Consider the following 17,734-nt stretch of genomic DNA (forward strand, 5'->3'; position numbering starts at 1 on the left):
CTCAATTCTGATTGGTCAGAAGGTGTTGATTAATTTTCTCTAAGAGCAGCTCTGACAGTAGGTCTGGCTGTAATTCAAATCACAGGTTTACACCAATACATTATTGCTTCTATAGTAACAGCTTGTTCACAGGGACTTGTATGGAGTGCACTCCACTTAATCCAAGTCTAATAATAAGCAGATTTAAAAATGTGTTGTTATTTAAAAAAAATATGTATAATCATTGATGACTTATCATTTATGAAAGGAGTCTCCAGTGTCAGCAGTTTGTAACAGACAATAATCTTTAAGCCAAAGGAAAGTCTTCAAGGCAGATGACTTTACACTTTCTGTTTTCTTTGTAACAATGTAAGCTGCTAAGTTTTTTTTGTTTTGTTTTTTTTATTGTTGCTGTTTTTGTTTTATTAATTTCAAGAGACATAAAAAGAGGCCAGGACAGGACAGTTATTGACACGGTTTCCAGGGCTTTTTTTTTTTTTTTACACCAGGACACAAACGAAGGCAAAGTGTAAGCACAGGCAGTGTGCCATGATGAACATAACCATTTCTATTGTAATATATACTGCAAAGTTTGGGAGAAGGAAAGGGGGATTATGGAGTGGATAATGTCTGTGCATCAGAAATGCATGCGCACCATGGTGACCTTGTTTCCCACGGAAAGGTTGAGAAAAAAGAAGTCTCCCTTTTCCAATGCCTGAATTGTTTTGGGCTAGTTTTTTGTGTGGTTTTTGAGATGTAGTTAGGCTGGAAACCTTGCTGAAACCTGGCAACCCTGATTAGTGATACAGTGACAGGAAACAAAACTGTTGTTGAACAAATTTACATCTATATGCTGGATGACTGTATGTTGTCAACTTCCTATTACAGAATTACATTTAAAAAATCACTAGATAGTAGTCTATCACATAAATCAAGTGTGATAGTCTCTCGATGTAATTTGATGTCGTTATTAATGTTATCCTGCCCAGCAAAATCTATGCTCATTATCCACTGCAGTATAAATGGCTAAAAAGCAATACGTTATTCATTAATAAATAAAAACCTGTTATTGATGGCAAAGTGTGCATTATAAGAGAAATAAAACATTTCAGTACATTACATTCCAAAATGTTTTATTCTTCTTATATCACATTAAAAGTCAGTTAATCATCTGCCTAGTACATCTCTAAATAACTTTTCCGATGTAAATGTTGACATAACTTTTGGATTTAAGTTGCCATCTCTTCACACGGCCCATGCTGAATAATTATTTCAGACTTTAATTTAAATTTATATTACTAAGCCCATGAGGGATCGTAACCTTGTAAGCTGTGTCACTTCAATAAACGATTTCTTCAGCTAAGCCAAGGTTATTTAACAATATCTTTATAAGAATAAAATCTTTTTAATAGAAAACTGTAATTATGGACTCTCACCTCTACACAGTGACTATCAGCATAGAGCCTATGAGCAGGACTGAAAGCATCACAACAGAACATCTGCTCATTTCAGCACAGCAATAAAAGCAATCATGTCGCGTTTCGGGAGGTTTAATAATCGCCCACTGCACAACACACACCACCCAGAAAACCAGCTCTTTGTGTGACTTAAGCTGAGCTCCATGAAAGTTAACAGACAGAAAGGAACCTCAAATCTCCATGTGCGCACCGTACCTTAACAACTGCCTGCTTAATTAAATGCTGTTATGAATTATTTAGTTCCTGATGAGAAACAGAATAGAACTGATGAATAACTGAGCGCAGCGGTTCCCACCAGGAGCAATGCTCTACACCTCTATTAGCTTAGCGTGGCAACCCAATTAGCCAGAAACAATTAGACTCAAAGGCACGGGGGAAGGAGCTGGACAGGATTCTACTTCTTCTTTACAGCTAAAACAATTTTAGTTTGGATTAAATTAAGAACTCGAGGGTTCAATAAGCAAGTCCATTTTAGGAACTGCTCATGCTACTAAATGGGTCCCCCCTGATAAATAAACTTACAAAAGGACTTTTGAGGACACCATAAACGTTACAGTATTAAGCAAGCTCTTTATGTCATGGAGTAATATTTAGTCACTACAACTGAAGCTCACTTAATTTAATACCTTATTTTATTTAATACTTCATTTTACCAAAGGAGAGTAGGTAACCACTAAGCTAGCTAGTCGTTTTAGCTATTTACGCTTAGCTACACCAATGCCTGCCCAGCTAGCTATATTTAATACCCTTTAATTACTTATTAGGTACTGAATTTACTCCACATTGTACTCCACAGGCAGCACTAGCTAGCTTTAGTTAAGAAGCTAACACTGGTTAGCTAGCTGAAGTGAACTGTTTACAGTTTTTAAAGGATTATGAAATGACTTCTATTTATTTTAATTCTGCACATATATAAAATGGCACAATGTGGTACTTTGTGTACTCAGTGTAGTCAGCTACAGGAAAACAGTGAATGACAAAAGAAGTTGGCTGGTTTTGTTTTTGGGAGCTAACAGCTAAACCTGACAGTTATCACTTATGACAAAGAGTAATTGTGCAGTGTTTATGGAATAACGACACCAACCAACAAATTAGCACCAGAATTGCTAATTTGTGCACAAATATTTCCATATAAACATGTTTCCTGTGTTTCAGGATAGAGACAATTTTTTTTTAAAAGGAGCTGACACTAACTGAGCAGGAAAAGTCACTCTTAATCCCATGTACTATATACAGTAGGCTATGTCAAGGCAGCCTGCTTAGCTAGTTGTAAACAGAAAGGTTAAGCTAAGTGGCAAAAAATGCAGGAATACGTTTTCAGATAGCGAAAAGAAACCATGCTACATCCTAGAGGCTAGGAAATAAAGTACCCTGAGTCTCTGTGCAAGTTTACAAATTGGGATTTTTCACTGAAAGCATGATTAGTTTCCATTAAAAGTGATTTTTGTGAATATTGTGAGCCAAGCTATTAGTAATGAGTTGCATTAGCACAAAGCATTTTGGTAATTGACATATTCTCTATAGCATCCGTGCTGTCTTGCTTTGTGCAGGCTGAGGATTGAGTTCTCACTGTGCGGTGGTGAGATTGGCATTACTCACACACACACACACACACTTTTTCTGGCATTGTTGCCGTGTGTGTGTGTGTGAAAGAGAGAGAGAGAGAGAGAGAGAGAGAGGGAGAAAGCAGTGTGAGTGAGATACACTTCTCACTAATGTCGATTCAGTGTTCAAGAACAAGCACACTGCTACCAGCCCACACATACATACAAAAAAAAAAAAGACAGAGAGACAGAGCGAGAAGGGATGAGATGCCTATCATTATTTCCCTCTTGAACACCTTACTATCTCTGACCATTATGTAATCACACTCTGCTTTAAGCTCACACCAATATCTAACATTAAACACAAGCACAGATTCCATCATAGATAGAAGGAAATAAATTTCCACAGTCATGTGGCGCTTCTAGATGATCTCATCTGAGAGGGTCAGGTTGGGACAAGATTTTGTCCCCACTTTTGGTTCCTTCAGCAACGTCAGAACTAGGATAATGTACAAGACAACAAGTCGCTGAATAGTGTAAGAATCGATCACTCTATAGATAACTAGCAACGTAACCCTTAAACTCACAGCTTATTATTCAGGTATTTATAGCCCAGGTCCCTGGGGCAAGCTGATTTCCAGGTGATTACCACTTTATTAGGCACACCTCCTTATTTATGCAATTAGCCAATCTGCCAATGATGTGGCAGCAGCGCAATGCATAATATCATGCAGATACAGGTCAAGAGCTTCAGTTAGTGTTCAAATCAAACATCAGAATGAAGAACAATTGTCATCTCAGTGACTTTGACCATGGCATGGTTTTTGGTGCCAGACAGGCTGGTTTGAATATTTCAGAAACTGCTGATCTCCTGAGATTTTCACACACATGTTGTCCAATTTCGGTGAGCCTGTAGCTCAGGGTAAAGATTCCTGTTCTTGGCTGACAGGAGTGGAACCCGATGTGCTCTTCTGTTCTTGTAGCCCATTTGCTTCAATGTTCAACGTGTTGTGCGTTTTGTGATGCTTTTCTGCACACTACGGTTGTAAAGAGTGGTTATTTGAGTTACTGTCAGCTTCCTGTCAGGCTTTCCTGTCAGCTTAACCCAGTATAGCACTTCTCCTCTGACCTCTCTCATCTACCAGGTGTTTCTCGGGATATTTTTTAGTTTTTCGCACCATTCTGGGTAAACTGTAGAGACCCAGGAGATCAGTCACAGAGAACAGAACAAAGTCACAGAGAAAGTCACATTTTCCCCATTGCATGAATGAACAGTTGTACAAGTTGTGCAAAGGAACACACACACACAAAACATCTCCACTACCCATACCCTAAATTCACCATAATAATCATTATTTCTTGCAGAAAAAGTTATAACATGTTATTCACGGCTTGGTTATTTAGACCTGCTAGTCAAAAATGTTTCTTCAAAATGCAATGTAATAGCACTGAGTGTAAGTTCTTAGTGTGCTATATAAATCTGTTCATGTTCTACTTCAGCATCAATTCACACAAACATCACAGTGAGTGTATCCTGCAGGCAATATATCCAAATAAAAATCTGTTTTTTTTTCTTTCACTCTCCTCACTTCTACTAGCTGGCTTGATCCATTAACAGAAGAAGCTGCTACACTGAGCTGCCTGCTTTTTTTCTTATTCTTTCTTTTCTGGCCATTGCACTGCAACCAGCACATGAGCAAAATTAATATCTGGCATGTTCATCATTAATGCTGGTCCTCCAAACAAGTGTAGACTTGGAGCCACAACGTTTCCATTAGTCAGCCGTATCTGGGCATCCAACCTAAATCTGTCAAGACACTTTATCAGGTCACTGTGCAGTACATTCTGTAAAATACACATTATCTGATAATCATTACCTTTTATGGACATTACAAACCTTGAGTCAGCCACAAACTGAAAAGCTTGCTGTGATTTTGATTTTGCTGGACATTACACATATACACACTTCCATTCTCTCAAGTAAGATAAGCCTGATTGTCAGCATTTTGCCTTTCATTGTGCACTATAACCGTATTTTATATTCATATTCACTTCATATTTTCCAGTGCCTAAAAGAATACTGCACCTCACATTTAGTGAACATCACATTTTCAGATTTTAGACCTCAGACGTAGGTGAAGTAAAATTATTTCTAAGCTGTTTTGCTTGACAAAGTTAACTCATAGACACTTGTAACCAATTGGCCAACTTGATTCATTTAAACAGACTTTAATAATAACACGATCGCAAACCCTTCTTCAAACATAATGAGCCAAAAAGTTCTATTTTTATTTCATATTTTGCTCCAGAAGACTTTTGATTTGTCTAAATGCTTGCGTGCAATTTTTATAAACACGTGTCTGTGCTTCTTTTTAGCAGAGCATTTTGCGTGAAGTGTAGTAACAGAGAAGATTCATTGCTTATTGTTCTCTGTGGAACTGTTCTTCCCGCTGCTTTCAGGTCTTCCTGCAACTCTTTTCATCCCTATTAATTTCATTTTTTTAAACATATCTTTGTTTATGCTTATGAATACATACTTTTTTGTTCATCTTTATAAGTACAAAGCCAAAAGACTTTGCACATGTAAATATGAAGAGGATATGTGCAATAACAAAATAACAAAAAGTGTCCAAATACTTACTACTCACTGTACACACCTTCACACACAGAGGTAATTTAGAGTATAGGCAATCAACCTACTGGAATGTTTCTGGGAGTTGGGAAAAAACCAGAATACTCGGAGAAAACCCACACAGAGCCATGTGAATCTCCGTAATGACAGTGTCCTGAGCTCAGAATCAAACTGGGAACCCTGAAGTTATGAGGCAGCAACGCAACCTGATTCACTGTGCCTCCCGTAATAATAATAATAACATGATTTACCTGAGAATGCTGTGATGTGATTGGGTATCATTCCAACCTGTAGATACTGAGGCATATATAAGCTATATCACTAAATCACAGGGGGCGCCCAATAGCCATGGAGCTCTTGGAACCCAATCTGATCAAACCCATTCTATTCTTGGATGAAGCTGAGCTAATTGTGCCTTGATTTTGTTCAGCGACAAAAATGAATCCCTAGTCGCAGACACAATCCAGGCTGAATCTTTGCTCCGGGAGCCACCCAAAGGCTATATACCTTGCAATTATTATACACACATAAAGTCTGAGGGCAAGAGGCAGGGGTTCAAGCCCCCTCTGAGGTCTGTGTGTACACATGCCTGAGTGTACTGCTTTGCATTGGGTTTTCGAGCTGCATAAATTCGTGTTCTACAAACAGGTCCATTCAAGTCAATGGCCCATTTTAATTCAATTATCCAATTATCTGAAATTAGGCAGGAAAACAGAGAAAAAAGCCAGTAAAAATTCAAAGACAGGGAGAAAGAGCTAAGTGGGAGAACTGCCAATCAGTGATCATCTGCCTGTGGCAGAACATTGGGTCATTAGGTGGCCAGAATGAAGAAAATATCGATTGTTGTCCTGTGTAAGCCTCCAGGCCTTGGACTTAGACCTACCTCCCCCCTCATGGCTATGTTACAAAAAGCTCTTGTTTTAACAAGTACTCTAGAGGAAATCTGTACAGAACGGAAGGGAAAAGTGGACGTGCAGCTCATTAATGAACCTATTATTGAACCTATTATGAACTTTGCCATGTTGTACACACAATACAGGAATCCAGTGTGACCATGAGAGAGGCTCATTCAGGTATAATGGGAGGGCTTTCTGCACCGTGTCCATGGTGAAGTATGAAGAAATAACAGCACAGCCAAACACAGATTGCTTTTTCCTTTCCTCTCTGCGTCTCTTTATTCTGTACACACGTGTTCTTTTTGAGAAATGTATTCAGCTGCTGCACAGATTAAGCTTTCCAGGAAGGAAAACATGTATAGAAAGCACATGGGGGAAAGCAAGAGGAGACTGAAAGGACAAAAATTCAAATGCAGTTGCGCATCCCAAAAGCAGGAACTTGTTAGTCAAATTGTACACAAGTAGTTTTATAGTGCAAGTGGTGAAGCAGCAGTAATCCGTTGGAGGTATAACACGAAGAGCTATGTTTTCCATATGTAATCATAATTTGCTGATATAATGCAGATATGTCAATGATTTGGTTAGCTATAAATCAATTTTTTTACACTTTGCATGTAGTAAATATCATGGTGTTTAGTTTTTAGATCTCAGATCTAGGTAAAATAGAATTATTGCTATAACCTTCCAAGAAAGGAACCAACTCAAAGGTCCATTACACTGCCTAATTTAACAACATTTCATACACTGAATATTTGCAGCTGCATTTGCGTTATGATCACGAAAAACCCAAAGTTAGTCACAGATGGACAAGTTACACAGTCTACTCTGTACAATGTGTCACACTTGTAGTTGACCTCTCTGCCGTCTGGTCTGCCGTCAGCAATTACAAACCTTTCCCTTTCATAGCATTAACCATTTCTAAGAAAATGAAAGACAGAGACATTTTATCCGTCACACACCACCTCAATCTTTTATCTGTACTGGATTCCTTTGAAATCAAATACTAAGAATTATAATACATTGTTTTTGTGTGTAAACACATTTGTGCAGCCGATAATGAATTTCATTCATATTTGCATTGATATATATCTACAAGGAAATGAAAATAATGCTTTACTGTATTACATTCGTTTGGTTAAGGAATAGATAATATCATGCATGTGAAACTTGGATGCTCAGTGCTGTATTGGTGCAAGTCACTAGGAACCCCATAAGAATGCAGGACTTTATATATATTTATACCACAGCACTGTTGAATGCTCAAATCTGATCGGTTGGAAGGAGTTGATTCATTTTCTGTAACAGCAGCTCTGACAGTTGTGACCGCTCCAAAAAAAATTATATTAATGTGCTCTTTTTAATATGTTAATGTTTCTATAGCAACAGCTCATTCACAAGGATTTGTACGGCAGAAGCTCCACATAATGCAAGGCTAATAATTAAATGTGTTCTTATTCAACAACAACAACAAAAAAGTAAAATCGTTGATATGGTGAAGCTTTCTGTAAGGAGACCTTTATTAAACATTTAGCAGTCTGGAAATCTGTTGGAACTGTCAGTTCATTTTCTGCTCTTTCAGAGAGGACTTAGTGCTTTCTGGTTTCTCAGTAACATGACACGCTGCTTTTTTTTTTATCTTGTTAACTTCAAGAAAGAGAGCGAAAAAAAGACAGGCTGGTGAGGGAATGAGTGTTTACGGCTGCTGTAACTAACTTGCCTCACAGATGTTCAACAACATTAAACATAACTGTGAATGGATAAAAAAAAAGCATGACAAACCATTAATTAATAAAAGAATAAATGCAATTGTTGGCAAACTGCTGTGGTATAAAAGTAATAAAACACTTTAGGATGTGGGTGTTATTGGAAAATAACTCGACTTTGGTAAGGTTATGGCATCACACCACTCTGACATTGATTATTTTCCTGTTACAGCATGACCTGTTGGGTTTTATTCCTCACACATGTGGCAAGAAAGACGTCCCTTAGGGCATGCAAAGGTTCAGAAATTGCCTTGTATGTGCACTCCAAAATGAAACCCCACAAAATAATCATTTTTGTCATGTTACACACAAACACACAAACACACACACACACACACACACACACCCCTGACCTTGACTGCCTCTCCATGGGTGACCCGGTCAAACACCACGTCATTGACTCGAATGATCTGGTCTCCCACGCGGAGTCCCTCTCTTTCTGCTGAGGAGCCCGGCTCTACCAGGGACACGTAGATCCCCACTCCGTGCTCTGCGCCGCCGCGGATGCTGAAACCGAGGCCCTCGTGGCTCTTGGAGCGTTTCAGGGTCACGTGACGCGTGTCGTCGTGCGCTGTCCCTTCAGCCGCGGTGCTGAAATCCGCCGCGCTGGCGAAGTGCACCGAGGGCGCGCGCGCGTGGGCGCTCGTAACGGCGTTTGCGTGATTTACTTCTCCGGGTGCGTGGTGCGTGTCCACGGCAGTCGTAGGCGGTTCTGTTTTCAGGTACAGGCCCTCGGACGTGTACTGGTCGAACAGCAGCTGGTCTGCGCGGGGGAGCACGAGGCGCAGCATGGGCAGCAGCTGGCGTTTGCCGGGTGTGTCGAGGATCACTCTGAGCGTCTGCACCAGGTCGAAGACGTTGCGCTTGGCGTGGTACACGCTCAGGCAGTGCGCGAACTGCTCGCGCTCGGTGTCGCTGAGCAGCACGTGCAGAGAGTCGTGCAGCCGCTGGACGTTAACGGAGAGCGCGCGACCGCCCGAGCCCACGGAGTTCGCCCGCGACTTGAGCGACACGCGCTCCAGCTCCGAGCTCATCGCGTGCGTGCGTGCGTGCGTCTTAAAACAACCACTTATTCACTATAAAGTGCACTAGTGAGAGACTTTTGCCGTTTCTTATTCATGTCTGGAAGCGTGCTGCAGAATATCTGGCGCAGTCCTAAAGTCACACGATGCTCTGTAGAAGCTCAGTGTCCAAACGGTGCAGCTTAATGGACGCAAAGCACCCAGAGTGCACTTTGCAGTGTGTAGGGAATAGGGAGTAGGGTGCCATTTCGGACACAATGCGGAACAGAGGCACACCGAGACCCCGGCATGCAGTGACCCGTCATCCTGCTCCTCATTTCTGCCTTCTCTAGTGTGTTTTTAACAGTTTTCTAATCTATAATATCAGCAGTAAGGAATCCTACGTCAACACTATCCCCAGAAATATAAAATATATAGTCTGAAGCCAAATGTCTAAGAGATTTATCACTCATAACACAATATAGAGTGAATTCTGATCATATTCCGACCAAACAAGATGAATGTTAAGCGCCAGTGTAGTTAGTAAACATGTGTTTAGTGAAATGATCACTTTAGAAGTCAGTATTAAGCTTTCAGCACACCAGCAAAGACTACAGACTGGAAATAACCGCTTAATATTTAGTGCATTTTCTGTAAAATCGCTGCTTTAAAGCTTCTTCTGAAGTGTGTTCGGGATCAAGAAACACACACACACACACACATCTGTTCTTAAGTCGTTATAATGAATTGCTGTAGTCTAAAAAAAAAATCGCAAATTTAGACGTCAGCATTGCAGTCGGGGATTTTTTTTTTAAATTAAAAATTAAATAATAATAATAATAATAATAAAAACAGTCAAAATGCCTACTCGTAATTATACAGGGCTAGAAAGCTGATTAGCTGATTTCCAAACAGAGATATCCCTCACACACACACACACACACACACACCCCTATAGATATATGTATGTATATATGCTCCATTAACTGAAGAGTTAACTTCTTCAGTGGAAAGGTTACTCACTCAGAGAACACATTCAGAGAAGATATTATTACGCAATAGTTTCCCCGAGTATTTAAAGCACTTTACCAACACAGTAAACTCTGCAACTGTTTTAAAAAGCTGTTCTTTAGAGAAGGATGATGATGATGATGATGATGATGATCAGCGTGTAAAAGGAAACAGAAACGATCCTGACAGAAAAATCTCAGAACCTGAGCCAGACCCCAGCAAGTTCCGCAACACCTCCAAGTTGAATGCAGATCATTTCAATCCCGTTATTACTGAGATGCAGTGATATAAAAGAGCCTCAGTTTGCGGAGGATAACTTTCCTCCCGCGTTCAGCACCGGAGAGCAGCGGAGAGAGCACGCGCCCGCCCGTCACTCACACACCGCACTACTTCTCTCTCCATAAGAAGCTGGAGCAGCGGCTCGCGCGGACCAGCGAGCTCTCCACAGGAAATGACGCAGACAGCGGCGCGCGCGACGACGTCGCCTAGCGACCAACAACACTGTGTTACACTTAAGGCGATTTTTTTTAATAAATAAATGAACGGAACCGGTTTTTTTTTTTTTTTTTTTTTTTTTTTTTAAGCACACGGCTGAATCCCAAATGGCGTCTTACTCCCTATACAAGTGCACTTCATAGTGGATGAGATACTGGCTTCAACGCTTTGCATTGCGCCATTTATGTCAAACAGGGAGGCGTTTGGGATTCAGCCCGAGTTATTTTTAGTCCTCAGGGTTTACTTGGAGTATGACGCGAATCAGGTCTTAAATGGCCTCGTTTGTGTGATTTAGTGAGATTTCACACGTTGTTGTGAAAGAAATGATAAAAAATGAACTCGTAAGAGCTTAAGAGTGTACAAAAGGGAAAGAGAGACACAAAATGAAGGCAAAGACTACACAATAAAAACCCTCAAAGACTTTGTAATGGTTTTAATGGGAATTGTATTGGTTTTAATGGAAACCCTAATGGTCCCTGTGGGTCTCTACTGGTAATTTGTTGCCTTCTATTGGTGGCATGTTATGTCTAGTGTCTAGTGGATACCATTAAGGACCAATAATGGTAATGGTAATAATTTTAATGGTTAGCTGATGGATTGTAATGGTATTTGTAGTGGAAACCATTAGAATTTCTGTGATGGTTTCTATTGTTTTTTTCAGCACAGAAAAGAAAGATTCAGAAACAAAACACAGAAAATGCATGCAGAGGGTTTTGTAATTGTATACATATAAAATCCCAACTGTAATTTTGAAGTACTCTTTACAGATGTGAAGAATACACAGAGTAGAATGAACGACTTGACTACATTTTAAGCCCTATTCGGATTGGATCAGTTTATCAGAGGGAAGTCAGTAATCAGTTTTTTTGTGATAAAATTCTCACATCTGGACAGCAATAAAATGGCCACAGGAGGAGCGAGATTCTAGAGAGCTGTATTTTCTACAAACAGATGTTTGTGTCATGTGCTTTCCCAGGTAGACTGTGTAGTCGAGGTTTTACCACCCAGACCAAGCGTAAGGTTGAGTGCCTCTTCGAAAGTATCCATTTTTTGTTTTTTGATTTACGAAGTGTTTAGCATCTGGGGGAGGGTCACTGATACACACGCTACGAGACTAAATACAGCAAGTAGCAGCAGTCAAACATCTTTTTTTCCAGCATGAGGTAACATCTGCATAGAAAATCACGGACATGTGTATCTGGACTGGACTAAAATTATCAGGACTGGACGACTGCTAAGTTTGGTGAAAAACAGTAGGTAATTTGGCCTGTAACTTCCTCAGAGGATGAGAGAGAAAAACACCGACATGCCAGATCTGGGCAGAAATAAAATCACAAAGTAGCAACTGTAAAATAGGAAATTACCCCAGGACCATATGTAAATTTAATCACGTCCTGATAGGGCTTTAGATGTTACACCAATATACAACCCACCAAACTTTCTAGCTAGTTAGCTAGTGCCCTGTGTTTGTTAGTTAGCTAGCTAAAGTTTTACTCTGTGCAATTGTCATGTTGTATAAATTCTTGTCTGAATTCTATGACAGACTGTGATGACAATGAAGATTCTCTAACGATAGATCTGCGATGAAAAAAATTACTACGTCATCAATGTGCGTGACGCGGGCTCGTGCATAAACAGAAACATATTCAGAGTGGGCTTGAGGTATACAGAAAGATATTTTTCTGTTCATTAGCATGTTTCATTTACATTTCATCATTGCCTTACCGTATTTGTAGCTGTCGTGTGAATTTCACGTAATCACATGATCTCCTCCTATTGGTGGCTTTTAGATGAGTGTCATAACATCAGGCATTGGGGTTTTAATGAAAAATTTTAACTCTGCATTCTAAGACCGCCGATCTCAACTCAATCCAAAGAATTCTTTCACGAAGGTGCATTTTTTTTTGTCTGCAACAAGAAAATCGGGCTAATAGTCATACAGTGTAAATTAAGCTTAAGTTAGCTAGCCAGCCTGTCGCAGAGTCGATCTCTCCATGGTTCCAGTGAACTATGTGGGGGTTATATGGGATTTGTTATTCTTTTAGCTATGATTAGCTTTGAATGATAAAAATGGAACATAACTGAGACTTGTTTTGGTGCTAATGATGTGCTAACTCCAACTGAAACCTCTTCTCTGCTGTACAATTGTCTTTGCTTTGCTTTGAAGGAGAGGTAGTGAGATAAAGCAGCCATGGTCAATCCAGACAAATGTGATTACAAAACTTCCAATAAATTCACCTTATTTTAATACCTAGCTGTCTTTCTGAATGGTCTATCATCAATTTTTATATTAACTGTTAAACACCCACCAAACCACATGGCATCTTTTGTACCTGGTTTCTCTGATCTACTCTTAGAAGATGGTTCTTTGGTAATCTTTCTGGAAGAACCTTTAAACCCTACAACAGAGTGTTTCCTTAGCAGAAAGGATTCCAAGTAGAACTTGTTTTGGAAGCTTAGAAACCTTAATTATCCACTTAACCCTTAAAGAAACATTTTTTAAGAGTATACAAGTCAATATTATTTAAAAAAAAAAAAAAATTAATAAACATGTTGACAGTTCTACACTCTATATCTATGGAGTTCATGTAATTTGTGCTTTCTCTGGACTTTATTTAGCATGAAACTGGATTTAGTGATTTATCAGGTTTTAATTAGATAAACAGAATTGATATTTATTATAACAGCACTGGTACAGATCATTGTGTGTTGAATTGTGAAATCCTAATATGTAAATGATAAAGAAACACATTTAAAGAATCAGCTACAGTAGACTGTTAAAATTCTAAATTTGAAACAGCTTTGGTAAAACACTGATGAGAACAAAGTATCGGTCCTTTTAGACCTTAGTCCTTCATTTAAAGGACTATGAATCATAATATACTGTTAGACAGACTCCAATCTCAGTTGGAGGGACTAGAAATGTTTAGAAATGGCTTTATTGACAGATAGTATTTTGTTAGCCTTAGTAAATTTTTATTTGAAAAGCCTGACATTTGCTTTGTTTTACCTCATGGATTCCTGGCCCACTCTTATTTTCTTCTTATTTAAGTCTCACACTGACAGTGTTACTGAACCACCACTTTTCCTCTTTAGAAACATTGCCAAAGTCAGGCCTTATGTCACACTGAATGATGCCAAGAGAAGTTGACTCATGCTTTAATTCTTTCATTGGGACTGGTGCACGCTGTTCACTGGCTTACACTAAAAGGGCAGAAACAAATCACAGCTCGTATAGAATGCCAGACTGAGCATGAACACAAGCACTTTTCTGGCTGTTTAATACCGAATACATTTTTTTCTTATTATACACTATATGGCGAAAAGTTCGCAGACACCTGACCAGTACACCCATACATGGTTCTTCTCCAAACTGTTGCCACAAAGTTGGAAGCACACAATTTTACAGGATGTCTTTGTATGCTGTAGCATTACAGTTTCCCTTCACTGGAACTAAGAGCCCCAATCCTGTTCCAGCATGACAATGCCCCTGTACACAAAGCCTGCTCCATGAAGACATGCTTTGCCAAGGTTGGAGTGGAAGTGTCCTGCACAGAGCCCTGACCTCAACCCCACTGAACACCTTTAGGATGAACTGGAAGTGCACCCCAGGCCTCCTGACTCAACATCAGTGCCTGATCTCACTAATGCTCTTGTGGCTGAATGAGCAAATCCCCACAGCCATGCTCCAAAACCTAGTGGAAAGCCTTCCCAGAAGAGTGGAGCTAATTATAACAGCAGAAGGGGACGAAATCTGGAATGGGATGTTCAGCAAGCACATATGGGTGTGATGGTCAGGTGTCCACAAACTTCTGGCCATATAGTGTATTTGTGTTTATATTCAATAATGAACTAACACCTTCAGAATAACTAAATGAACATGCTCCACAACGAGATCTAAGATCAAACCCAGTATTACTTTTAGTCTCAAGAACAGAAATGAAAAAGACTATATGTCAGTCCCACAAAACATACATCAAGCATCCCTATAAGTAATTTTAGCTTAGTAGCATATATTTGTATATTCCTTTGTTACTGAAATTCGAATCATAATTGTCATTATTATTAATATTATTAAACATTTTTGTTACATTTGTACATTCTTCTACATTTTTTATTATTATTTTTTATTATTATTATTCTAAAATATTGGGCTGCATTTATATATGAATTGGTGCATTTGATTGTGAAATGGTGCTATATAAAAATAGTACAGTGAGTATTTGCCAAGAGTAGAAAAAAATCTACTCAACCTTGCTCCAAAACTTGTTTATGTAAGGAATAAAACCCTTGAGGGTATGCTCTTATAGGAAAATAATCAAAGCCCAACGCAAATTCTTCTTATAGCACAGTCATTTGCCATCACTAACAATTTTTTTATTTAATAAAGATAGACGTGGACATGTTTAACGTCCATGAAACAATGTTATAGAGATATAAACATTCTCCGCTCTTTTTCCTGAAGTTAATAAGACAAAAATCCACCGTGTCATGTTACAGCCCTCCAAGACACAAGTTACAAGGCAATGACATTGAAGACTCCTTCCAAAAATGCTAAATAAACATCTCTTCACAGTAAACCTCACTAATTGCACACACTTTTAATCTGTTTAAGTGGAGCATCAACTACATAAGTCTCTGTAAGTTGTTACTATACAAGCGAAAAAATATATTGGAACAAGTGGATTAATATAAACCTGCAGCTGAATTACTGTCAGAGCTGCTGTTATAGGCAATTAATCAACACCTTCTCACCAATTCACCAGCGCTGTGGTATAATGTAAATTAATCTCACTTAGGTAGACCTTATTCCACGCAGTGTCATTCAGAAAATGATGCCAATATAAATCAGTAGAGCTCTATTACTGCTGCGAAGATGAAAACTCACTACAGGAGAGTGTATTGGTGTAAGATGGGATGACTGTGGTACATTTAGCCTCAGGTGCTATCTAAATAGCACACAAACTCTGAAATGTGTTGTGCAAGTATACTGTATTATAGTGAGTCATAACATCTGCATAAGAGAAAAAAAAATCCACACAGAAGAACTTATTCACCAGTGTAGCAAACTCAACAGCAGCGGTAAAGTAGCACTGAAAGACTTGGCAGTTATTTTACTGATGACATGTTGCCTCAGTCTGTCAATCACCTTGAAGGGATTTAGCCTGGCGCTGTAGCTACAAGATGTGTTGACAGACTCCAGTTGTATAACAGCAGCTCTGTGTCCCCTTAAGCTCATAAAGAAGCATTAGCCGAAGCCTTGAGAAGACGTCTACAGTCAGTCACATGCTTTCCCTTGGACTATTTATACACATGGATTTATTATCGCACTTTGCTGTAAATGAAGAAGCTTTTCTAATTCACATGTCCAGCTTTTTTCTCTGAGCACCTCTCACCATGTCTTTCAGGATTTTTGGCTCGTCAATTTAGGGTCTTTTGAGATGATGCCATTAGGAGCTGCACTCATCATTCGTCTGCAATTACTGTCCTCAGCACCAGACCACATGTAAGGAAATTAATGGACAATTAACGAATCTGAATAATCGTGACGGCTGTGTGATACAATAAGATATAGCCAGCTTCAGCTGTCTTCAAATTCATGTGCACATGTGTGTGTGTGTGTGTGTAATTAAGCTTTCAGTGCACATTGTACATCACAGCTTTCACATGTACGCACCCTAAAATAAAAGGAGGACATACTTTACATACACAGACATTTGAACCAAAACTGGCCCACAAAGCCTACTGATCAGCCATTCATTCAATTTTTCATTAAAGTCTCCTTGAAAATGCCACAAAAGACAAATTTGTGACCAAAATCGGCTGCTCAAGGCTCACATGATCAACATAAGCACTTTCCCTAAATGGCACACTTGTAGTTTCGTACTGATTTGTGAAATCCTACAGAGTTCCTGAGGCCGTAACGTGTCCCACTTCTCATTTTGTGGTTTAAAAGAGAGCTCACGTGTGCCCTCTTGGCCTACATCAATGCAGACCCAGTAAGAATGGTCCAGCTGTGGCATGAGAGACTCCAGGGATCAGTGTTTGGTCCTATCCTCTTTATTATTTACATAACACACCTGAGTCATATAATGTATTTTTTTTTCACAATTTCACTCCTACCTTTTATCTGCACTAACTTTGACAGGTAACTCACTAGCGGTCAGTAGCAGTCTCTCCTTGCGATATGGGCTAGAACCAATCATGGGGCTAGAAGCATGGATGAGGCTACATGACCGATGCAAGCACATCAACAGTAATAAGATCGTCTTTTATCGTTAATGTATAAAACAGTTGTTGAATCCACAAATCTGATTGGTCAGAAGGTGTTCATTGAAAAAATGTGTTGTTAATTAACAAAGAAAAAAGTATAACCTTTGATATGTATGTTTCTGTAAGGAGATGGTTATTTAACATCTATGGAAGGAGTCTCCAGTGTCAACACTGTGGAACAGTCAGTTAGTTTTCCGCCATGGGAAAGTCTTCAGAACAGAAGACTTTGTGTTTTCTGGTTTCTCAGTAACATGACAAGCTGAGTTGTTTTATTTTTAACTTATTAATTTGAAGAAAGAGGACAAAGAGAGGCTGGTGATTAACAGACTACTATGCTATAACGTACTTGATAACAGGAACTAACTTGTCTTGCAAAAGTACCACATCCTAAAATGTAACTATAAATGGATGAAGTACGATGTTCATTAATAAATTAAAAATTGTAATCGTGGTGTAAGAGGAATAAAACACTTTGGGATATGCTGTTTTTGAATAATAATAATAATAATAATAATAATGGGTGGCAACATCTTGCCACTTTAACAGCACACCCAGTTGTATTTTATTCCCGAATTAATTCATTATTAAGCAGCATTAAAGTATCAAATTGAGAGAGCAAAAAAAAAAAAAAAATGTAAAATAGGTGACTAAACTGATTATGC

The 17,734-nt window shown here is 39.1% G+C and overlaps 1 protein-coding gene across 1 annotated transcript in view; it reads right to left on the reverse strand.

Annotated features, from left to right (window-relative positions):
- The window catches only part of whrnb (whirlin b), a 72,026-nt gene extending 61,224 nt beyond the window's left edge, over positions 1-10,802 (reverse strand). The window contains exon 1 of the mRNA XM_053229186.1: positions 8,646-10,802. Within this exon, the coding sequence (XP_053085161.1) occupies positions 8,646-9,326 (681 nt within the window). The 5' untranslated portion in view covers positions 9,327-10,802. The remainder of the gene's footprint in view (positions 1-8,645) is intronic.
- Between the last annotated feature and the right edge of the window lie 6,932 nt (positions 10,803-17,734).

Source organism: Pangasianodon hypophthalmus, chromosome 24, assembly GCF_027358585.1.
Source record: "Pangasianodon hypophthalmus isolate fPanHyp1 chromosome 24, fPanHyp1.pri, whole genome shotgun sequence".
NCBI lineage: Eukaryota > Metazoa > Chordata > Actinopteri > Siluriformes > Pangasiidae > Pangasianodon > Pangasianodon hypophthalmus.